General features: G+C 38.4%; 1 protein-coding gene across 3 annotated transcripts in view; it reads right to left on the bottom strand.

The window, feature by feature from the left end:
• PPP1R12A (protein phosphatase 1 regulatory subunit 12A) overlaps positions 1–25,268 on the bottom strand; it is a 159,886-nt gene that overhangs the window by 58,729 nt on the left and 75,889 nt on the right. For all 3 annotated transcript variants that reach the window (XM_075551229.1, XM_075551230.1, XM_075551231.1), the window contains exons 3-5: positions 13,686–13,804; positions 6,844–7,003; positions 3,466–3,610 (exon numbers count right to left, since the gene is read on the bottom strand). In XM_075551229.1, coding sequence (XP_075407344.1) covers positions 3,466–3,610; positions 6,844–7,003; positions 13,686–13,804 — 424 coding nt within the window. The remainder of the gene's footprint in view (positions 1–3,465; positions 3,611–6,843; positions 7,004–13,685; positions 13,805–25,268) is intronic.

Here is a 25,268-nt window from a genome sequence, read left to right as displayed (position 1 = left end):
AGTGCCAGCCTCCTGCATATACAATGAGCCCTCTGAGAAACAGGAGGAGGAATCTCATTACCAGCCTGAGTCAGGAGAAGAGTACATCTTCTGGACTCATGATCCCTGCAGAGCAAACCTCCTGGATCCAGAACACAGCTGTGTCATCAGAGGAGTGGCAGAGCCAGGAACCAGAATATGTAACAGAGGGGTAGTCTTCCCAGCCAATGGAGCAAGTAAAGCCGAGGGCTTTGGAGCAGGATGCTAGCTTGTGGAGTGGAGTGTCTCTGGATACTTGACTGGGGGAGCTGGGCTTGCTGACCCAGGGAAGGGGAGCAGAGTGCCTTTGGGCTGAGGTTTCCTGGAGTGGGGTGTCTCTGGATACTTGACTGGGGGAGCTGGGCTTGCTGACCCAGGGAAGGGGAGCAGAGTGCCTTTGGGCTGAGATTTCCTGGAGTGGGGTGTCTCTGGATACTTGACTGGGGGAGCTGGGCTTGCTGACCCAGGGAAGGGGAGCAGAGTGCCTTTGGGCTGAGGCTTCCTGGAGTGGGGTGTCTCTGGGTATGTAATTCAGAAAGCTGGATTTCCTGACCTACAGAACTTGAGCTGAATGCTTTCAGGTTCAGGTTTACAACTGGGTAGTACACCTTTGACCATCTATTGGCAGCCTTGAGAGATCTTTCTAACTTGTCCTGATGAAAAATTCTATCCCGAGTATTTTTTCATAGTAACCTGTTAACTTCTTATAAAAACCCTTTAATCATGAATTATGTTTGAGTTCTGTGTAGCCATTGAACTGGATAGAACTTAGATGTAAGAGAAAAATCGAGTTAGGACAATACAACCCTATGTATAACAGAACAAAACTGTGTCCATTTCTGAACCATCCTTACAATCACTGCTGTTGTCAATTAGTCTTTCTCTGGAGCTTCCTCTTTCAGCTGACATTCCACTTTGTTAAGCGCGATATCCTTCTCCAGGGACTGGCTCCTCCTAATGTTAAGTCCAAAGTCTTGACCCCTATCTGCAGGTCTTTATCATGAAATGAATCATGTAAATGGAAAAAAAGTGTTTATGGGTATGGTTTAAGTGAGAGCAAAGGATTGCAAGCTAAAGGTACTGGGTGGTAATTCAGGTGTCAATTAATTTATTTAGAAAAATCTCAAATGCAGGGTGAATTTGAACACAGATAAAGGAGAAATATTTTTCAAGTTGACTACAAAACAGAAACTTGTAATAAAAAAATTGAGAAAGCAACTTATTTTCCATTTGTCTAAAAATTTACATCAAGGTTTGTTATACATAAGTATGACCCTACATTTAAAGATGGATCATTCTCAAACATTTTTAATCTTGTTTACTATGTTTTTTGTTTATTTTTATTGGCCTTTTTGAAGTTATAATTATTTTCTTGCCTGTACATATCTCTCATAAAATGCATTAATGAATCAGTTAATAAAGTACATACATATATAGGGCTGAATCCCAGAAATAGGCGCCCAGAGGACTTATCTTCCTGACATCAGTGAGAGGTCATAAACCTCACTATTGTCATCAAGCGAATCCTAGGCATATGGCACATCAAATTGAAGATCTTTTTGCAGCTATGCAATTAGAAATTAAGTTACCAGAGCAACCAATGCCAGGTACCAAGCCAAATTAATGGACATAATAGAATCAGACCGACTTATTTAAATTAAAGTGAGACTACTTTAGAAACTCTGCTAAGTAATTGACTACACTCTCCTCTAGCATGGTTATTACAAGAGGAATTCTGGGCAGAGTTCGGAGTTATTCCGCTTACTACAGGAGACATGTTTCAAGCTCTCCAATAAGATTGCTTAGATTCTTCTCCTATGCCTAAGTCTTCACACATAAGCTGAACAAATGAGAAGCATTCTTTTTTTAAAATGATAGTTTCAGTTTGTTTATAACACTAGTTGTAATTCTTCCCATTTGCTTCCCAGGCTCCCCATTTCTTGTTTGACCTTCCTTGTCACCTCTTCTTGTCTTCTGAGATTTGTTTTTGGGCAAGTGCTGTCCTTTTGCTCTTGTGTGGTTTAGTATTACGTTGTTCACTCGGTCTGTTGCTTGGCTACAAGGTGAATTCCAGGATTGGGTTCGGTTCCAGTTTTAAATGGGGACTAAGAGCCCCACATTTTGGGGGTGGAGTGGGTACCACTAGTCTCTATCAGAGCAGTAAAGCTTGGTCCTTGTTATGATTTTCAGTTTTGTTCTACATTTTTCGCTCATTCTACCCAGGACCGTCTGTGGTTCTATCAGAGTGGGTGGTCTGTATAGCTGGACACCATTTAGTTTTCCTGCCAGAAAAATGGAGGCTGTGGTTCTTGCAGTCCAGTCATCCTTTGGACTACTACATCTGTGATCTTCACTCTCTCTCCTCAGGATGAGGAGAGACAAATAATGGTGTCTTAGATGGCTGCTCTGCTCGCTACCTTTCAAGACTCCACTACTACACTTCATCTTGCTCACTAGAGTCAGCACATGTTAGGATGCTTATAGCTTGTCATCTACGATCAGGGAGTGGGAGGTGACTAGCAAGAATACTGATGACTCAGATAACTGACTGATGCTATCTGAAAGGAAGGAGAGGAGAAAAACTCTAATAAGGAACTTAATACCCCTAAATAGTTTCATGAATTTATTTAACCACCAACAAAAAACAACCTGTGTGACATTCCCGCCCTCCCTCCCTGCCTCTTTCTAACCTGTAGCTCTTAGCTGCCACAGACTCAGTCTCTGTGATTCATGGCAATCCTATACACAAGGGATCAAACCACTGATGTATTCAGCAAGTAGATCACCAAGCCTTGCTTCCTAGTTCATTTTAGTCTAGAAGTTCAGTGAAATTTGCTAAACATCTTAATAACATGTAGGCCTCCACTGGCAGATGACTAGCAGCTATCCTTAAGGGTGTACTAGTCAGAAATTGAACCTGGGGTCCCAAGCATGCAAGGAGAGAATTCTGAGCTACCAGTACCCTTTCATTCTACCTGAGTGATACTAATCGTTTGCCTCACGGTTTTCTCATTTGTAAAACTAAGAAGATTGATGTCAAATCTTTATAGTTTAATCTGACCTAAAACTGTGACTTGTATCTTATCTGTCATAAGAAGCCATTACACATGCTGCTTAAGAAACTGAACTACCTTCAAAATATGCTCTAACTCACAAATGCAGCGATGGCAAATACCACTTATAGAAATGCAAGAATTTCCTAACTTATGAACAAAGAATACACTAACTGAAGTAACAGAAGTGCCTCTGTGTTCATAATAATATATCTTTTTAATTAAAAGGCCAACACAACTTCAAATGGTAGCTAAAACCACACCATTAATAATAAAATGACTGGAAATATTTTATAGTTAGGAAACTATAACATTGTATGGTTTATATTGCTATAACATTTGAGGCTAAAACTACATTTAAAAGTTAAAATATTTAAAATGTGTAAAATCCTACCACTTTGTTGACCATCTCCATATCACACAGATTGTCCACTAAAATCCGACAGGCTTCTTCTTTACCCCAATGGGCTGCTGCATGAAGAGGTGTCCAGCCATCATAATCTTTAATATTAACATCATAGCCTGCCTGTAGCAAAAGTCTGGAGAAATTACAGGGAATTAGATAATTAAAATCAAGAAATGACCACGCATAATCAGCAGCTTTATACCATGCAAGTTAATCAAACTTTGCAACATTTGTTCTTTTATGAATTCAAATCTTCCATCTCCTCAACATTTCAGCAGAGCAAATAGAAGTACTTCTCAGAAAACCCTGGGGGAAGCAATGGAGTCAACGCCAAAATAATGCATTCAGCTTCAAGTAAGTTCTAGTGATGGTAAGTCTTATGGTTCTTTGTGGCACTAATTAATCCTTGTTAATATGATTTTAGTTAAAATGTTCACAGAGAAAGTCTAAAATGTTTCAATGTGAGACTAGAAGCTATTGGATCAATCTGGACTTAAAACTGACTTATTATAGGAGCCATATTTAAGGTAGCCACATGGTATAAGTCGTATAAACAAGGCTATCATTTCAGGCTAAATGTGTTCTACAAATATCCTGGAACCCAACAAGTTTATTTTGCAGTGTTTTTGTTGACATGCAGTTGAAGCACTGGCTTGAGTTTCGATCTACCATGAGGAATCTTCACAGGAAAATGACAATCTAACGGTTAGGAACAAATCCAGGCAAAACAAATAATCCAAGAGATTCTGTGTATTTTTCTGCAGCAGTAGAAAGCAGATATTCTAATAATCAACAAAGCTAGAGAATAGGAGTATTTCGTAAACACAATGCAGAGTTGCATAGATTGTTAGTAAGCCCTTCCAGTTGTATCCTGGCATCCATCTTTATTTCCTTAGAAAACCAAGCTCACAAAGAGAAAAGAAAGAGTCTATAAACTGCACGTAGCACAGCCCCACACACACAGGCGAACACTAGTTTACAATTTATGAAATTTTATTGACCTTTACCTTACTTTCCAAGATGTTGAACTTGCAGAGGCCTTCTTTTTACCTACAGGAGGTGGTAGTGATAGCTAAGGTATAACTCTTCATTTGTTTATGTGCTAAGAACTGGTCCCCTGCATCTAACAATACTAAGGCAGCAGCAGTTCTCATTCCTGACTCCTTAACAAAATAATCAGAAGAACTTGTTAAAACTACGTAAATGAAAGGGACTGTGTATCTGTATTTTTAATGAGTGTTCCATATGATTTTTATGGCACCCGCTTGTCATTCATTTGCTTAAAGACCATTTCAAAGCCAGTAATCTAAGGAACAAGGTAATAGATATAAGTCTAGAGATTCACCATAAACATTATTAACCTCCCTGGCGGTAATCCCGAGTGTGGCTCAGGGTAAATGTTAACTGTGTATTAAAGTTTATCATACCTGGAATGTCTACTAGAGAGATTAAAACGAGTAATTTCTTAAGAATTACAGGCCTATAATATAAAACAACAAATTTTATGTAAAACAATGTACTGCTTTGCGTACAAAATTACTGACATAATTAGACCGCCAGGGAGGTTAAAGAGGCAGAAAAAATACTTGAATTTAAGATAATCAAAAGATACCTTCCCATTAGGAAATACAAACTATCATAATATTAAGTATCCTGAGCAACATAAAGTTGTAAGCATTTGGGAGTGGCATAGACAGAGAAGATAGTCAGAAAGATAGGCTCAGTTATTTCACTAAGTGTCTAGCTCTGTCTTTATGCCACATAACATAGAGAACTTAAAAAAAAAACCAAACCAACCAACACCCCCCAAACAAACACAGAACTTACATTCAAGTAGCTTCCAAGTGAACACAAAAGTAAAGCAAACCAACCAAAAAGCTACTCTCCCTGAAAGGTTTTGTGATGAAGATGTGTAAGATGCAATGGGAATAGAGAACTGAAAGGCATCAAAATCAGGCTGAAGGTGTGTGTGTGTGTGTGTGTGTGTGTGTGTGTGTGTGTGTGTGTGTGAGAGAGAGAACATAAATGAGGAGAAAATTACATTTGAGCTGGATTTCTTAGTTATCTTTTATTTAATATCTTAAAATTAATTTTCATAATATATAATGGATTTTTAAATAACAACAAATAAAAGTATATTGGAAAATCACTATTCCACAACAAACCTTTAGTCAAACCAGTTTCCCTTTCCTTCAGATAACCATATTCTTACTTTTTTGTAGCTTTATTACATTTTTCATAAATGAATTAGAACATTTTTCTAAGATGCTTGAGTGCCCTGAACTGAATCAAAGAATCAAAGGAAGTTTGTCAGTGGACGAGAGGTTATCTAGATAAACAAACAGCGTCCATGAAGATGCTGTGATCGAGAATTTAAAGCAGGTATGTACCGTTGAAATAATGTATGCCTGAGGGGTCAAGGTGGGCCAATAGTGGGCAGATGATGAAGAGTCTTTCATAATTAGTTTGAAATTTATCCTAAAAACTAATGAGAACTTAATAAAGGATCATAAATGCTGATATAACCTAATTACAGTGAGCATGGGTAAGAAGTTCAGAAACCAATTTTACAACTAAATACATGCTTATGTAAACAAATATTTAAATAAATATACTTATGTTCCCATGTGCAGCACTTTGGTGTTTTCAATTTTTTGTTTGGTAAATCACTAAGTTCATTTTGAAAGATTTTGGATTAGAGTTAGGACCAAATTTCACATAAGCAAGTCAATTTTGACTTTCACTTGACCCTACTGGACAGGGTAGAACTACCTTTGTGGATTTCCACAACTGTAACTTTTTTATGGAAGCAGAACGCCTTATCTTTCCCCTGCAGAGTGACTTGTGGTTGGTTTTGAACTGCTGACCTTGTGATTAGCAGCACAATGCAGAGCCCATTATACCACCAGGGCTCTTTTTAGAGCAAAAACAAGGAAAAATAATTTAAATTCTCAAGTTACTAAAGAGAGTGAGAGGGAGGAAAGAGTAGGAAACTTGGGAGTAGGTGACTCACTTAACTATTTTCACTAATGAGAAGAATAAGTACAAGTTTGTACTACAAGCTCAAGCAGAATGAAATATAAAGGGTGTGCTACATTTTGCTAGGGGTCTAATTTTTCCAATGTAATTTGAAGATCAATATATGGCCCTATGTATCCAAGTTGCCATGGCTCGATGTTTAATATTATGCCAATATCCCTAGATTCCTGGGTACCCTAGATGGAGTACACTCATTTATTATCCTAAAGTTCAGTGGACATCAAGTATCCCTTTTATAAGTTGTTTCAAAATAATCTTTGCAGGAATCTGAAGAAAAGGAACAGTAAAGCAATGAAAGCAAGTCAAAGTAAAAAACGACTCACTTACTTTAAGACCTCTGTATAGCCTTTAGCAGCTGCTACATGAAGAGCCGTGCCTCCAGACTTGGCATGTCGGACGTCATTGATATGGCCACTGTTTAACCACTGTCTTGCATCTCTAAGCATTATCCGTTCTTCTTCCTTTCGAGCTGCTTCTATGTCAACCCCTGATAAAATAATTGTTCTTGTTATGCTGAGAAATAAAATTATCCAAAACATCTCAAGCTTACTGAAATTTAAAAGTGGAACCATATTGTTAAAAACATGAGGTACTTGTAAAAAGTTGAATATTTCCTATTTTTGTTAATAGCTTGACATCTTTGGAAAAATTAAAATGGAAAATATAATTCTTCCTGAATTAGTTTAATCTAAATAGTGTACAACACATTGCACTCTTCCTACCACAGGAACTGTACACTTTTCAAAGGTAAAATCAATGCTTTTTTTATCTTCTAACTCTACTCTCTGGCAGATTAACCCTGGATATAAAGCAAAAAAGTTCACTACATATTTACTAAAAAATAAAGAGCAGTAGATAAGAGTCTCAGTCTGTCTGCTAAAAGTCACACCAACGGTCCGGGAAGCAGCACTAAGGAAAACAAAGGAAGCATTGCATTGGGTAAATCTGCTGTCTAAGACTTCTTTAAAGTACTGAAGAGCAAGATTTTACTCTAAGGACTAGGGTATGCGTGATCTAAATCATGGTATTTTCAAATGTCTCGCATGTGAAAGTTGGGCAATACTGAAAAATAGCATTGACTCCTAAAAGAATGAACAAATATGTCTTGGAAGAAGTTAAGGCCAAAATGTTTTTTAGAAAAGATGACGAAACCTGACTTCGTGTACTTGGTCTGTGTTATCAGGAGAGACCAGTCAGTGGTTGAAGACGTGACTGGTAAGTTAGAAGGGCAGTGAAAAGGCGCAGGACCCTCAACAAGGTGGATGGAACGGTAGCTTTTATGGGCTCAGACATAAGAACAAACGGGAGGATAGCACAGAATCACACACAGATCTTTCTCGGACATACACAGGGCCACTATGATTTGGAACCAAATCGACAGTACCTAATGATTATTTAGGATCTACTGAGTGCCCTCCAGTATGTGAAGTGCTCTATTAGGAGGTCTGTATGTACAAGTGAGTTTATTACACGGTCTTTTTCTGAGAAGGAAAATAAAGCAGGGAAAAAGCAGAGCATAGTAAGAAGGGGTTATTTTATATAGGTTTGTAAAAGAATAGATTCATTGATACGATGGCATTACAGCAGAGAAACAAAGGAAATGAGAGAGAGAGATGCTATTGTCTGGCAGAACATTCTGGGTAGAGGGAAGTGCTGGTAGGCTCTGAAAGTGGGAGTCTGTCTGTCATTGGTCTCTGTATTTAAAAGGCAGGGTGTCTATAGAATGAATGGCAAAGAAGAGAAAGACACTGGAAGGCCTTGAGAAGGCTGAGATGATCTGAATCAATTCAAGAGCACACAAAAACTGGTGATGAGTAATAGAGATATCAATTTGGAGGCGAATGCAACAATGCAGAGGGGGAAACAATGGTAACTTGGCCTAGAGCAGTAGCAGTGAAGGTCGTAAACTGTTGGACACTGGATTCTGCAAAGCACATCAATAAAATTTGCTGTTGGTCTGGTGATGGAGGAAACAAGAAAGCAAGGCTGACTAAAAAATTAGGCTAATCAATTGGAAAGCTTAGATGGCAATTCAATTTCAGAAATGTCAAGTTTGGTATTCTTAGTGTGCACTGGATTTTGTTGGGCAAATCTTCTTAAAGTGTTTAAGAGCAAATATATCACTTTGAGAACTAATGTGTGCCCGACCCACTTCATGGTATTTTCAATCTCCTCATGCATTTGGAAGCTGGACAATGAATGAGGAAGATAAATTTAATTATACATCTGAATTATGGTGCTGGTGAAGAATATTGGATTACAATGGACTGTCAGAAGAACAAACATAGATCTCAAAGGAAGTACACCTAGAATGCTCCTTAGAAGCAAGGATGGTTAAGACTTTGTCTTACATACTTTGGACTTGCTCTTAAGAGAGGCAGTCTCTAGAAAATAAGCTCATGCCTGGTGGAGGGTCACTGAAGAAGAGGACACCCTCAGGCGGCCAGTGCTGCAGCACGAAGCGCAAACAAAGTAACTGTCAGGATGGTGCAGTATCGGGCAGTGTTTGTTCTGCTATAAACAGGGTCCTCTAAGTTGTAACTGATCTCAATAGGCATCTTACTGCAGGTATCAAGTAGTCAATCCTAGAGAACAGAAACAAGATTGAGACTGGTCATTTTGGTATTAAATATCTGATTATCTCTCTTTTCTACATAAAAATATTACAATAGTTGTTGACATGTAATACAAAGCTCAAACTCTTTAGCAGACAAAGTGTTTTATGATTTGGTGTCAATGTGCTTTTTAACCTCATCTCTAGTCTTTCTCCTCTACCACTGTTTAAAATATCCAGATTTTCACAAAAGTGCTGCAAAGCACCATGTTTCCGTGCTATTATCGCTCACCTGAACTGTATTGTTTTCTTACCTACTTATGTAAATTACTGTTTATTCTTAAGATATAAATGGAACTTTAGCGTTATGAAGGTCGTTAGTCCATAATTAAAAACAAAATACATATAAAGTCATTTTCAAGTTAGAGATTTTACTTATTACATTTGAAAGCAAACTAAAAATTTCACATGGACCAGTGGTTTCCAAATTGGGTGACACCACCCTCTGGGGGCTGCTGGAATGATCCAGGTGGGCTGCAAAATGTAGCTGATGCCTACGTTTTTTCCTGGGTTGTAGGAAAGTTTCTAATTGCGTGGGGGGTGCTGAGGGTCTTTTCCTGAGAAGGGGTGGGAGTCCAAGAAAGTCTGAGAACTGGTTTCAGACTATAAAATTCAATTCTATACTCTTATGTAACAATTACTAATATAAATGTTACCATATCTCTAATGTATCAAGCTATTTCCTTCCTTAGATAACAGAAGAGTAAACCAAATCAGGACATCTTCTATAAGATAGCTTCTAATGTTATTAAACAAATGAAATGAAAATTCTGTGACTACAACCCATTTACTAAATGATCTATCTTGGATGAATTCATTTTATTTTCTTATGCTTTATTCTGTTACTGTCTTTCACACTTTGTATATTTTCATTACTTTATCACCAGTGTCATTATCACCTTGTGACTTTATTATTGTATATTTCCTCTGACTATGAACTAAAGTTGTTGTTCTACTTATAGATTCATTCTACAGGGTTGACATAAGCCAGAATGACTAGATCTAAGAGAGTGACGTGGGTGAAGTGCTCAGCTACTAAACGAAAGGCGGTGCTGAGCGCTCCTGCTGTCCCATAGGAGGCGCGGCAGTGTGAATCTGCTAGGGTTCACACTCACGGAATCGCATCCACTCTGTCCTCTTGGGCTACTATTAGTTGAGATCATCTCGGCAAAGTGACTTTTTGCTGGATTTACGAAGTGATTACCCTCTTCCAAGTTGTGCTCAAACACGATAACCTTTTAAAGTTTCTTTCAATTTTAAAATTAGAGTTCATAAAAGTAGTCCTGGTGGTGCAATGGTCAGATGATTAGTTACTAACCAAGAGAGACTGTGGTTCAATTCCATTCTGATGTTCATGAAAGACCCAGATGATCTGTTTTTTAGAAAAATTAGTTATTAATCTAGTCACATGGAGTACTCTGTCACATGGAGTCATTGAATGAAAAATAATTTGATAACACCTAGCAATAGCAATAAATGATGTCATGTTTAGGTAATAAAATCAAATGAATAAACAAACATACTGTACTATACATTAATTAAGAGATCTATTTTCTTTCTTTTTTTTGAGATCTATTTTCTGATTGCAGAAAAGATTTAAGTTGTCAAGGATTTCACCTTGTTTGGATCCACAATCAATGCTCAAGGGAGTATTAGTCAAGAGATCAAATGATGTACTACATTGGGTAATTCTGTTGAAGAAGAACTTTTTAGACTGTTGAAAAGCAAGGATGTGGGGTCTTAAAGGCTTGAAGGTAAACAAGCGGGTATCTAGCGGAGAAGCAACAAAACCCACATGGAAGAAGCACACCAGCCGGTGTGATCATGAGGTGTCGATGGGATAAGGTATCAGGCATCTAAGACCCAAAACAAAATCATACCAATGTGAATGAGGTGGATGGGTGGTGCATGGAGTGGAGACCCAAAGCCCATCTGTACATAATTGGACATCTTCTTACAGAAGGGTCACAAGGAAGAGACTAATCAGTTAGGGTGCAGTACAGCACTGATGAAACATACTTTATTCTAGTTCTTTAATCGCACCCCCCCCCGGCCACTATCATGACCTCAATTCAACCTTACAAATTGGACTAGACCAGAGCATGTACACGGATACATATAAGAGTTGGAAACACAGGAAATCCAGGATAGATAAACCCCTCAGGACCAACAATGAGAATAGAGATACCAGAAGGATAAGGGGAAGGTGGGGGGAAGAAAGAGGGAATTGATCACAGGATTGGCATATAACCCCCTCCCAGGGGGATGAACAACAGAAAAGTGAGTGAAAGGTGACAGAAGATGATGTAAGATATGAAAATAATAATCTATAACTTATCAAGGGTTCATTAGAGAGGGAGGGCCCGGAGGGAGGGGGAAAATGAGCTAATATCAAGGACTCAAGTATAAAATAAACGCTTTGAAAATGATGATGGCAGCATATGTGCAAATGTCCTTGACACAATGGATGAATAGATGGATTGTGATACGAGATATAAGAGCCTTCAATCAAAGTATTCAATAAAAAAAAAAAGAAAGAAGAGCAAAGATGTTACTTTGAGGATTAAGGTGCACCTGACCCAAACCATGGTATTTTCAATCACCTCACAGCATGTGAAAGTTGGACACTGTAAAAGGAAGATCCCCCACCAAAATTAGATGCATTTGAATCATGGTGCTGGCGACAGAGATGGAGTGACGCAGTGGCTGCAACAATGGGGTCGAATATAACAATAATGGTGAGGATGGCCCAGGACTGAGCTGGGTTTCATTCGGTTGTGCATAGGGCTGTAATGAGTAAGAATCAATCTGATGTCATCCACTAACATACAAATGCCTGTATTCTCAGTATACAAGGAGTTCCCAACACTCTGAATCCTCCAGCCCCCACCAAACGGCATTTATTTATTTATTACAAAATAATCTTATCACCTTCAAAGTACTCTCCATTACACTTAATACATTTGTTTATTTGCGAGCCCATTCTTGGAAACATTTTTCAAACTTATGTGGTTGACAGCACCTCCTCTCTTTTTATTCCCTTTGCCTCTTCTAGGTCCTCAAGTCCCTGTCCTTTCATTCGTGGAAACAAAAAGAAGTCTCATGGAGTGAGGTCAGGTGAATAAGGTGTCTGGGCAAGAGAGGCATGCTGTTTCTTTTTTTTTTTGCCAAAAATTGGTACACGGAGATGGCTGTGTGAGCCGGGGCATTGTTGTGGGGGCAAAAACAGTCCCCAGTCTGCCAAAAATCAAGCCTTTTTTGGTTGCACACTGTTACTCAATCTTTTCAGAACCTCAAAATAGAAAGCTTGATTACCTGGTGGAATAAAAAGGATTACCTGGTAGAAATAAAAAGTCTTATCTGGTGGAATGAACTCCAAATGCACTATACCCTTCATATCACATTTTTTTGGGGGGGGTAACCCCTTGTATACTATACATCATTTTATCAATTCTCACAAGAGCCTTAAGAGACAGGATTATAGTAAACTTTACTTAATGGCTGAGAAATGAAAGGAGGCAAAGAACCTGCCCACATCCACAGCGTGTCCAAATGACAGATATGTAATGGTTGCATGTGTGACCTCTGGAGCCACATTGTCAGGGTCTAAATTTTGACTCCCCCAAGACTAAAATCATCATTTGGGCCAATTTATTATATTTCTGAAGTTCTAGTTGATCTGTTTCCTCACTTGAAAAATTGGGTTTTACTTGCCTCAAAGATTTATGATTAAATGATTATTACACATAAAGTATTCACTGATTTTATTGGCCAAGTCCTTGGAGTCAAATCCCCCAAATATACTGAAATTTCAACTTCTACTCATTACCTTATCTGCTACCATCCAGGCCCAAACCACTGAATCCTGCCTTAGAGCTGGAATTGTCTCTTAACTCCTTTTGCTTTGCTTTCACATATTCTATTCACGACACAACAGCCAGAGGGCTCCTTCTTACCAGTTAACTTAGATGGCATTCTTCTGCCTAAATCCATCCACTAGTTTACTATGTAACTCAGAATACTTTAATTAGAATAAAAACTAAAGCCCGGCCTTATACAAGTCCCCTGTACCTCTGTGAGCTCATTTCCTACCAGCCTATTCTTGCTACTCCAGGTCTAGTCACACTAGTCCATTTACCACTTCCCTGCACAAACCAGGCACCTTCCATCTGTGCATGAGTTTCTGTCCCTACCTGGAATATTTCCCCTCCCCCAAACCTGGATGGCTCATGCCCTCAGCTCACACAGAATTAAGTTTCAAGGCCCATCCTCTGTGGAGCCTTCATTGTACTTGTTCCACATCCACACAGGGCACTTCAGTCTCTGTCTGCTTTATTTCTAGCTAAAAGTTCTTATTATCACATGCTATGTTCAATATTACTGCTCATGATATTTCTTTCAACTTAAAACTATTAAACTATATAGCTGAGAATCATATTCTTCAAATGCAATCCATACGGTCTGCCTTCAATTCAACATACTTCTGCTGAAAAATTCTAATTATTTTCTTCCTATTGTTTTAAACACTTTTGCCTTTAGGATACTTTCACATTACCTTGTCGATTGACTTCATTTTGAAGTAGCTCTTCCATTGCCTCATCTTCTGCAATATCTAAAGGTGTGTCTCCTTCACTGTTAACAGCACCTACATGTGCTCCCTGACCAATCAAAAACCTGCAAAATGAAAAGGAAGCCAGTTAAGCAGAGTCTATCATTGAAATAAGATTAAAGACACGATGGAGGAAGTTCCTATGTAAGAGCATCAATTAAAAGCAAAGATAGTATCAGCATTACTTAAATTAAAAAATATATATACACCAAAGAACATGACTTTAAAAAATCTATATTTCCAAATTCATAATGTCCACACATTTTTAACCTACAAAATGTTAATCTTAAAAAATAATTAAACTAAATATGAGTGGAAAAGAGAGAGAGGAAAAAAGACATGGGTTGGGAGGCGAGCAGGGCACTAACCCACCCAAGGGGAGGGGGTATTGTTTATATCTCCACAGGGGAGGGAGAAAGAGACCAGACTTCAACCGGGTGCACCAAGAAGTGAATATAACATACCCGCATATAGCAGGGAACCAATATAGAGAGGTCTACGGGGCCAGCCCCAACCCAACTATGTGCACACCGCCCCCCACTTCCCGGGAAGAATGCACTTCTTCCCCAGAAGGAACCCCACCCCCCCGAGGACAGCACTGAAGCTACAGCTTGGGAAGCAGGGTACGTCTGATTATAGCACACAAGAGAAACAAAGAGGGAAGGAGGGTGAGTGGAACACATCCTGGCCCACCAAGCACCAAGGGCAATACTCCTGCTCAGAGCAGACAATGCACGGAGAGAACCATAGGACCAGCCCCACCACAAGACACAACATCCCTCACTGAACCATAGTGCTATGGGGGACAACACTGGAGACTCAGTGCAGGAATTGTGCCAATCTAACCCCACGACACTGGGATGAAACTCTAAGGGCACGCAACAAAGCAGCAAGGGGAGCAAAGCAATGAAGTCCCTGGGGAATACCAAAAATAGACTTTGGGGACAGTGTGGCATTCCTTCAGACTCAACTGGAAAACAACTCCTACAGGAAAAAAAAAGCAAAAAGCAAAAACCCTGGAACTAGTTATAAGCTTTTCCTTTTTTGTCGTTGGCATTCTTTTTGTTTTTGTTTTCCTTTGTTGTATTGTTTAACTTTGCCTTGTTTTTGCGCTTATTAATGTCTCTGCATATATATATGTCGATAATATAGGCGGCAGGATAAACAATTCGGAGAAGAAATCAATGGTACTGATATTTCTGGAGTGGGGGACATGGGGGAATGGGAGGTGGGAAAAATGAAGGGGGCAGGGGAACTCTCAACCAACCCAGGGACAAGGGAACAACAAATGAACTACAATTGATGAAGAGAAGGGCACAGGATGCCTAGTGAGGATTAAACAAGGGCAATGTAACAGCGAAGAACTATTGAACCCCAAATGATGGCCAAATATGATAGTGGGACAGGAGGAAACTAAAAGGAAATAAGGAAATAACTAGGAGGGAAAGAGCATTTATAGAGGTCCAAATACAGGCATGTAGATATAGAAATATATTTATATAGAACAATAGGGAAATAGATCTATGTACTTATATTTATGTTAGGTATTCAGGTAGCATATGGACAGTGGGCCTTGAATCAAGTACTCCCTCAATGTAAGAACACTTTGTTCTAATAATCTGGCATTTTGTGATGCTCACCTTCCCGGCAAGATCACTAAAGACAAAATGGGTACACAAGCAAATGTGTTGAAGAAAGCTGATGGTGCCCAGCTATTAAAACATAAAGCATCTGGGGTCTTAAAGGCTTGAAGATAGACAAGTGGCCATCTAGCTGAGAAGCAACAAAGTCCACATGGAAGAAGCACACCAACCTATGTGATCATGAGGTGTCGAAAAACATAGCAATCTGCTTTCATAAAGATCATAGTCAAGAAAATCTTTCAGACCCGAGTTTTACACTGTAAAACACAGCCACCGACATTTAAATTTTTCATAAGAACATGATTATTATAAAGCTTTAAGATATTTCTCACCTTGATAAGGCCAACATATTTTAACTTTTACTTCCTGATTACACGAGACTAAAAGTAGTGAGATTCAGTTATTCGCATAGGTATTTCTCCATCTTTGACCCACTTATTTACATCCTTTGCACTATATATATTTTTGTACTACATTTCTAATGCGTCTGTTCATTCAACAAATATTCATGGTCTATTTAGTAAGAATCCCTCGTGGCACTGTGAGTTAAGTGTTGGCTATAAACTAATAAGTTAATGGTTTGAACCTACTTACTGTTCCATAGGAGAAAAATGAGGCAGGCAGCTTCTATAGAGATTTACAACCTTGAAAATCCAATGGAGCAGCTCTACCCTGCCCTACAAGCTCGCTTCACAAGCCTGGACTGATGCAGCAGCAGCAGCAGCAGCAGGTTGTTCTTGGCGGTATGTAGCTAGCACTCTGTTACCGTGCAAGAATGTAATGCTAAGCAAAACCAAACACTGCCATTCCCATCACAGAGCTAGTGCTCTAGCAAGAGTTAGATATTTGTGACTAGTCATACAAATATATGTAAAACTGGTAAGTCTTATGACAGAGAAGTATGAGGCATTGGAGAATGAATGATAACAAGTATTGATTTAGTAAGGCTAAGGAAGGAACAAATGCTACTAGAGCATATGCAGGACTAAACAAAGAAAGCGGAGGGAGATAATGAGAGCCCTGCGATAGTTAAGCTTCGATGGCTACACAGGGACAGTGTCATTTTTTCGGAGAGTGACTGATAATGCACAATGAATAAATTAATTTCTTTATCATCCTCACTAACAAATGGGTTCTGATAGACATAACAATGTCACCGAATGCGTTTGAAAGTGCTTACATGCTGTTATTTGTTTTAACAACATCATTTTGTGTAATACAAAAAATTAGAATGGAGAAAGAATAGAAACAGATAAACCAGTTAAAGAGCTACTGCAGCACTATAAAAGGTTTTTTTATTCTTGCCACTTAAATTAGATGGGGATACTCGGTGATCAGTTAGGTGCAAGTTATGAACAGCAAGGAAGGTGTTTAAGATAAATTCTTGGCATTTACGGATAGATGATAGTGTCATTCAATGATACAGAAAAAGGTTATTTTGAGCTTTGACTAAAAGATGTGTTGTAAATAAATATCTTATCTACTGTTGTCACTGTGAGGAGCCTTGGTGGTGTAGTGCGTTAAGCAATGGAAACCACCAGCAGCTCCGCAGGACGAAGATGAAGCTTTCTACTCCGATAAGGAGTTAGTCTTGGAAACAGAAAGGGCAGTTCTACTATGTTCTATGGGGTCATTGTAAGTCACAATTGATTTGATGGCACTGAGTTTTTGAGTTTGTTAAACTGTCATTGTGTTTGTGTATTTATTGTGCAACTTTTTATTGTGTATTGGGTGAAGATTTACAAAGCAAACTATCAGGTTTATATTCAACAACTCATAAACATTCTGGTTTATCTACTTCACTGCAATTTCCTCAATGTAACCCTATCCAACCCTCCACCTTCCTGTTTCCTGTCTCCATTCCTTTCTTTCTTAAACCTTATGAAACTTTTCCTTGGGTAAATATTGGTCTCTTGATCCCAAGTGTCCATTATTCTAAGATGTGCACGCACACATCAACAGTGTTATTATTCCTCTCAACCCTATTTATTGCTTGGCTGAAAATTGAACCATAGGGGCAAGTTCAATTCCAGGCCATACTCAAGGACAATAATTTCTGGAGTTCCACTAATCTCCATCCAACTGCAAGCATGGTCTCCTTCATGATTTTGAGTTTTGTTCCACGTCTTTCTTCTATTTTACCGATGATCTAATGTGATTCTGTTAGGTAGCTAGCATCAGGGATGAGATGTCCATTGATGCATGCCCAGGAGAGTCAGCACAGGACAAAGCTGGATTTTCCTGCAGGTGGGCGCGGATGGGCGTTACACCTGGAGCAGCCCGCCTGGGCCAGGTGATTGCAATTTAGCCAATGGGATAGACCTGGGGTCGTTCACCACGCCTCTTCCGGGAATCCTTGAAAAGGCAGGAACAGAGAGGGAGAGGGGCTTGTCTTGTCGTCTTCGTGGGAGGAGAGAGATCCTTGTGTGACCCTGAGCAGTCTCTGCCAGGCCGCATGGTCAAAGGAATCCTATGGGTACCGTGTAAAACCTGATGCTTCTTTGAACTCTCATTAAATTCCCTTGGATCACGAGCCAGGCTTCAGTGTGAAATCTTTCTCTCGTGGAGCCAAGGCCCGAGGCTGAAATCTAGCCCGGAGAGAGAGACCTTACAATTCCTTTCAGTGCAGTTGGTAGTGGTAGCTGGGCACGATCTATGCTCTTCTAGTCTCATGGTATGGCTACCAATGCTTGCATAGTCCAATAGTCCATTAGACTCATTATTTCCATGTGTCTGCAATTTTCATCACCCTTCTTTCTTCTGAGCAGGGAGAGTCCAACAGCTGCACTTTAGGTGGACGTTCATGAGCTTCTAATACCCCCAATGAAGAATGGAGACTCTGTGGACTACATGAAACAAACGGACCTTGGTGTCCCTTGAGACTGTGGTCTTGAGCTCTTTGTATGCTTCCCTGTTATCCAGACGCAGTTGCACCAAAAGTCAAATATCAATGTTCAATTTTCCTCTATCAAAATGTGTGTATGTATATAGATGTATATATACACACATTCCCCTTTCCACATTTAATTCAGTCTATCGATGCACACATCTCATCACATTATCGCAGGATTAGGTATATAACAGTATGTAACACTAGGTTTTGTTTGGGAAAGGATGTCAGACCCCAGATGGAGATCCTGCCAGCCCGGCTATTGTCTGGGATCAAATGCTTGATCAGGAAGTAATTTCTATTGCCTCAGGTGGTAGATGAAGTCAGGTGTTAATTCCTGGAAGGAATTCTTTCAAGCCCAGAGGGAGTCTGGTATTGAAAGGAGGAATTCTTGCTGGCCCACGGTGCTTAGGGACCTGGCCAAGTCCTACCACTGTTTTAACTCAGCTTCTTCTCCATGCCTCTGAAGTTCAGGGTCCTAGGATTAGCATACTTATTTGTTTCATTTGGTCTCTTGTGTGTCCTTGTTGTACAGGGACTGTGTGCTGTGTCTGCCTTGTTTGTCACCTTCTCAGAAGTTCCTTTTATATACCGTATATACTTGAATATAAGCCAACCCGAGTATAAGCTGAGGTACCTAATTATTACCTGGGAAACCAGAAAAACTGGTTTACTGGAGTATAAGCCTAGGGTGGAAAATGCAGAAGCTATTGGTGAGTTTCAATAATAAAAACAAATGAAAATAAAATTACTAAAAATTGTGATATCAGTAGGGTAATGTATTTAAATATTTATTTTAAATAAAAAACATAAATGAAAGGACAAGTCATTTAACATTAGTAAACCAGGAAGAGGAAAATAGGTTCAACAAAAACAGTAAGGTATCAACAATGATACCTTAAGAATGCTGTTCCCTGAGCTCAATCAGCAACCAAGCTAAAATGTAAAGAGTTAAAATCCTTCAAAACTGGATTCCTCTTCATCATCCATATCCCAATGCAGAGCTTCAGCTGGTGTGAGGTCATCATAGACGCTGTCCTCACTGAGATCGCCGTCATCACCATCACTGCTGTCATTTTCATACAAAGCGCAGTCTTCACTGCCATCCATAGCATTGCTAATACTATATTTCTGGAAGGCATGTCGTACCATGTCTTCTGGAATGTCTTCCCATGCATCTCAAACCCACTTTGCTATTAACTCTATGTCAGGCTTCATGAGATTTCCTCCTTTTGTTAGTCTGGCTTGACCAGATGACATCCATTCATGCCACATCCTTCGCACACGGTCTTTAAAAGGCTTATTCACAGATACATGTCATAGGATGGCTCTGATTGGTTAGATGTGAGTAAACAAATATTCAAAGCCCTGCAGTGTCAGCGGGGCTTTGAATGAACAGCAAAGAATCGGCAATCACCCGTGAGATAACAGGCGCTCATCCCGTTACCTCTGGGGAGGGGGGGAAGCGAGATGTTACACCTCACTGGGGTACCACTGACCCATATATAAGTCGAACCCCAGTTTTTCTTGTGAAAAACTCGGCTTATACACGAATATATACAGTATACTTTATTAACTTTGCTTATAGCATTTTGTGTCCTATTTAAGTTTAAAGGTATGAAGTCTGCTAATCTTTTCTTTTAAGGTGTTAAACATCTAGTGATCTGTGTCTGTGTAGGGGCATTTTTATGCATACAAGACAGGAATAGAAAGATGAAGAAAACACAACATACTGTTAGCAGTGGTCATGTAGAATTTGAAAGGATGTGGACTGCTTTGAAATCCCTGTTATTGGGGGTGGTATGTTGTGTTCCCCACCGCTTGTTTTCCCTAATACCTTTATTTTGTATATGTGTACTAGGACCTTTATTTACATGTAATAATGTGTGTAAACATTTCTTCTTGTGAATACAAAATAAAGTGTCATTCTTATGATTTTAACAGGATTTCTAAAATATTCTTGAATTGAGGAAACTCATGTTTTTTTATAGATACTTAAAAAAATATGTAAGAGCATTTACTTGTAGACTATAAAAGTTGCTGCAGTGCTGGAAGGAGAGGATATCTGGGAAGCAGGCTCTCAAGGAAAAGCCAAAACAGACCACTTAATATTTCATAAACAGGAAGGATGTGAGAGAAGAACAAGCGTAAAGTTCTAGAACTACTGGTCGGAGCAGAGCTTGGAAAAGCTTGCACTTTAGTAAAAGGTGCAAGTACCCATGCAATGTAGACGATTGACAAAACTTTCTTCTACTCCAGAACTATCATTTATAAAACAAAGGCTTAAAACATTTGGAAAAAATATAAAACATTAGCTTTTATCAGCTATAATTTTTTTAAACTGGTGGGGTGAAAAGAAAATGCTTCAACTTATAAATTCTGTAGACTCTGTTTTCTGCTCCTATCTCTGCCTCTGGACAGCTGTGACTCCAAGTCTAATTTATGCAATAATGTACAGGGAGTGCTGTAAAATTTAAATGTGCTAAGTTTGTAATAATTTAGCTACTTCAAAAAATAATTTGGATAAGTAAATGAATAAAACTAAATTAAAAAATATGACTTGAATAGCTTTTTACAAAATTATTTCTTTTTGTTTGAATTTAAAAACAAACAAAAGGTGTTACGCTGCTGTTAATGTTATCACAACTTTGATAATGCACATTACACACAAGCACAGGATTCTGTTTACTGAATTTGGAAAACAAAATTTAGCAGTCTCCATTAATTATCATGGATTCTGAGTTTTATTGATAACCAAATCATAGATGAGAGTGAGTAAAATACCTATTTTAAAATTTGATCTTTATTTAAATATTGTCTTTAAATTAGTAGTTAATGAAACAGGTGGATCAGAAAGACAAAGGAGAGTCAATATTTAAATTTCTAAAAATCAGGAATATCAGCAAATATCATCAACACAGTAATGTTTTTTGGAAATCCAAAATAAATTACTCAAATCTATCTTAACAGAAAATTTATGCCAACCATCCTACTTCAAGGAGTCCTAGTAGCGCAGTGGGTAAAATCCTGGGGTTTGAAGAACCCACCTGGCCCTCTATGGAAAAAAGACGAGGCAGTCTGCTTCCATAGGTTATAGTTTTAGAAACACCATGGGCATCATCTGTTAGAAGCTGGCTATGAATCAGAATTGATGATAGTGGGTTAAACTACTAAAGTCTATAAGCCCGGGTTAAGTAGAACATTTAGTATGAAGAGCTTTTCCCCCTGAAATTTTCTAGGCAACAAGAATGATTAAAAAACAAAAAAAGAATCATATGCATATTCAGTGGGAATACACTCTTGTTATTTAAATTTGGAAGTTCTATAAGACAATGAAAACACAGTGAGTAAAGGTAAAAATCCAAAGAAAAGTTTTGACCATTCAGTTTTTAAGTAAAATAACAAGAGTTAGTCTGAACATAAAAAAAATATCTATAAGCTGTCAGATCAATATAAGCATTCTTTTAAGAGTATACATCAGTTTCAAATATGGTATCTAAATAGCTATAATTGTGCATTCTATTACAGGGACAAATGTAACATTTTTTAAAAACTAAAACTTCATCACCTAGAACAGCAGTTCTCAGCATATGGGTCGTGACCTCTTTGGTGGTTAAATGACCCTTTCACAGGGGTTGCCTGATTCATAACAGTAGCAAAATTACAGTTATGAAGTAGCAAAGGGTTGCAGCATAAGGAAGGTTGAGAACCACTGACCTAGAATATCAGTACATTATATTGTTGTAATGTATGTCACAAAATAAGACTTGTAACACTGTTTCTTCAAACTAGTTAGATAAAATAAATTCTAAATCGTGTTTTAAAAAATGTATGTTTCCCACACAAGGACATGAAAATAAAGATATTCGAATGCTTTAAAATAATATTTATTAATAATTACAGACTAATTTGCCACAATCTTGAAGTTACACTTGAAAGTCTTCCTTGAAATAGTGGAGACTGGTAGTATTATCTGCTACTTCTTTGCTCTAATTTGTTAACTGACGTCAGCTTTTCATCTACAAACTTTACCTTACTATTACACTGGGTATAAAACACAAGGGTAAGTAAAAAATTACTGCTATAAGATATCAATAAACCAAAATAGCAAAGCATGAAGCAATTCTTAATATATTCTCTATTTACATTTAGACACATTTGAAAGTGGTATTTCCATTTTTCCAATCCTTCTCCAAAGATTCTGTACTCTTTGTTACACCACAGTCCAAATGGCAGCTCGGGCATCCTTGAAGGGCTGAAATAATGTTCCTTTTCAAAGTTGAGTTTGGGGAACAGGAAAAAGCCTGAAGGGGCAAGATCATGGCTGTAGGGTGAATGGTGCAAGGCTTCCATACAAAATTCTCATGGGAAAGCCTGGCACTACTAGAGGCGCAGGTGCATTGTTGTGATGGGAAAACACAGCATTCCTGGCCTTTGACCCACTAGTGTAATCTCGATCATTTCCGAAAACCTTTATAGTAAATCTCTGTGATCATCTTGTGACATTTAAGAAAATCTCTCAAGATCCACAAGAGAATCTCCCTAACTTTCTGAGCTGATCTTTCAGTCTTGAATTTAACTGCTCGGTAGATCTCCTAGAAACTAATTTGATCAAATCTTTTTATATGGATTTCACTAGCAAAGCCAAGATTCATCCCCAATCCACTATTTGTTATATAAAATGATTTTTAAAAATTTAATCATTTTATTGGGGGCTCGTTCAACTCTTATCACAATTCACCCATCCTGTCAAGCACTTTTTTACATTTGTTGCCATCATTATTCTCAAAACATTTGCTTTCTCCTTAAGCCCTTGATATCAGCTCATTTTCCCCTTTCTAAAGGCTTTCCCCTCCCTCATCAACCCTTGATTACTTTGTCATATCTTACACTGTCTGATATCTCCCTTCATCCACTTTTCTTTTGTCCATTCCCCAGGGAGGAGGTTATATGTAGATTCTTGTAATGGTTCCCCCTTTCCAACCCACCCTACCTCCACCCTCCCAGTATCACCACTCTCACCACTGGTCCTGAAGGGATCATCTGTCCTGGATTCCCTGTGTTTCCAGTTCCTATCTGTACCAGTGTACATCCTCTGATCTAGCCAGATTTGTAAGGTAGACTTGAGATCATGATGGAGGCAGCGGGGAGGGAAGCATTTAGGAACTAGAGGAAAGTTGTATGTTTCATTGTTGCAACACTGCACCCTGACTGGCTCGTCTCCTTCCAAAGACCCTTCTGTAAGGGGATGTCCAGTTGCCTACAGATGGTCTTGGGTTCCAAATCTGCACTCCCTTTCATTTACAATGATTTGATTTTTTGTTCTTTAATGCCTGAAACCTGATCCTTTCGACACCTCATGATTACACAGGCTAGTGTGCTTCTTCCATGTGGAGCTTTGTTGCTTCTGAGCTAGACAGCCGCCTGTTTATCTTCAACCCTTCAAAACCCCAGAGACTGTATCTTTTGATAGCCGGGCACCATCAGCTTTCTTCACCACATTTGCTTATGCACACATTTGTCTTTAGCGATAGTGTGAGGGAGGTGAGCATCATGGAATGCCAGTTTAATAGAGCAAAGTGTTCTTGCATTGAGGGAGTACTTGAGTGGAGGCCCAAAGTACATCTGCTACCTTAATACTAAACCTATTAATAGATGCACATAGATATATTTCCCCAACCTGATATATAAATATATTTACATATGCACATATATTTATGTATACCTCTATAAATCTCCTTTGCCTCCTAGCTCTTTCCTCTATTTCTTTTTATATTCCTCTTGTCCCACTATCATGCTCAGCTTTCATTTGGATTTCAGTAATTCCTCACGGTTATATTACCCTTGATCATGCCCTATCAGGCCTCCTACACCCTCCTCACCATTGATTTGGGTCACTTGTTCCCTTGTCCCTGGGTTTGTTAACACCACTTCCTTTCCCCATCCCTCCCCCTCAGCTGTCGGTCCTGTTGTTTTCTTCTCCAGATTGTTCATCTAGCCTATCTTATTTAGACAGACCTGAAATCATTTTCATTAGCTTTGATCTTGTTTAAAAGAATGATGGAAAGATAAGCTATTTTGAGATAACTGATTTCCACATAATCTTTTTGTTTTTTTTAAAGGCATCTATCAAGACTAAGGAGCCACGGCGAAGTATCAGGTTAAGAGTTGGGATGATAAATGCAAGATAGGTGGTTCAAACTCACCTAAAAAATCTTAAGGAGTTATTCTGCTCTGTTCTTTACAGAGTTGCTATTAGTTAGAACTGACTAGATGGTGATAAATTTGATTTTGTGTTGTTTTTATAAATAAAACTAAGATTTACTGATAGAACTTGTCTATAACCATTCATTGATTATAAAGATAGGTTTAAACATCATATTTTGTTAGAAAATAACGGATCCTAAGATAATACTTTTAACTTATTCAGATATCAAGTGATAGTTATTATATTTTTCTTAAAAATGTTTCATTAAGTCATAATAATAGATGATTTCCTATTAAATATCCATCAATTTATGAATGGGTAAACAATATGGTATATCCATAAAATTAAACACTATTTGGCACGTGTGCGATATAACAGAAACCCAGTACTACCACAATATATGCTACTACATTGATGAATCTTGCAAACTTGCTAAGTGAAAAGAGCCAACTATAAAAAAACCATGGACAAAACCAGAGAGAGAGAGAGTGGTTCCCAGGGACTGGGGAAAGAGGGAAAATGGTAACTGGGTGCTAATAAATGTGGAACTTCTTTATTAAGATACTAATATCATTTTAGAATTAAATTGTAGTGATGGCTGTACAACTTTGTGAAAATAATAAACACTGAAAATTGTAAACTAAAAGGGTGAACTTTGCACTCATTTCAACAATTAAATGTAATACTTTAATTGGCAATGTAAAAAAAATCTTTAGGTATAGGCAAAGCACCTGAAAATTACTAATAACATTACCAATGAAAAACAAATAGAAACTAAACTTGCTCCC

The sequence above is a fragment of the Tenrec ecaudatus genome, chromosome 6 (assembly GCF_050624435.1).
Source record: "Tenrec ecaudatus isolate mTenEca1 chromosome 6, mTenEca1.hap1, whole genome shotgun sequence".
NCBI lineage: Eukaryota > Metazoa > Chordata > Mammalia > Afrosoricida > Tenrecidae > Tenrec > Tenrec ecaudatus.
The sequence above is the reverse complement of the archived record's forward strand: the minus strand, read 5'-3'. Positions and strand labels throughout refer to the sequence as shown.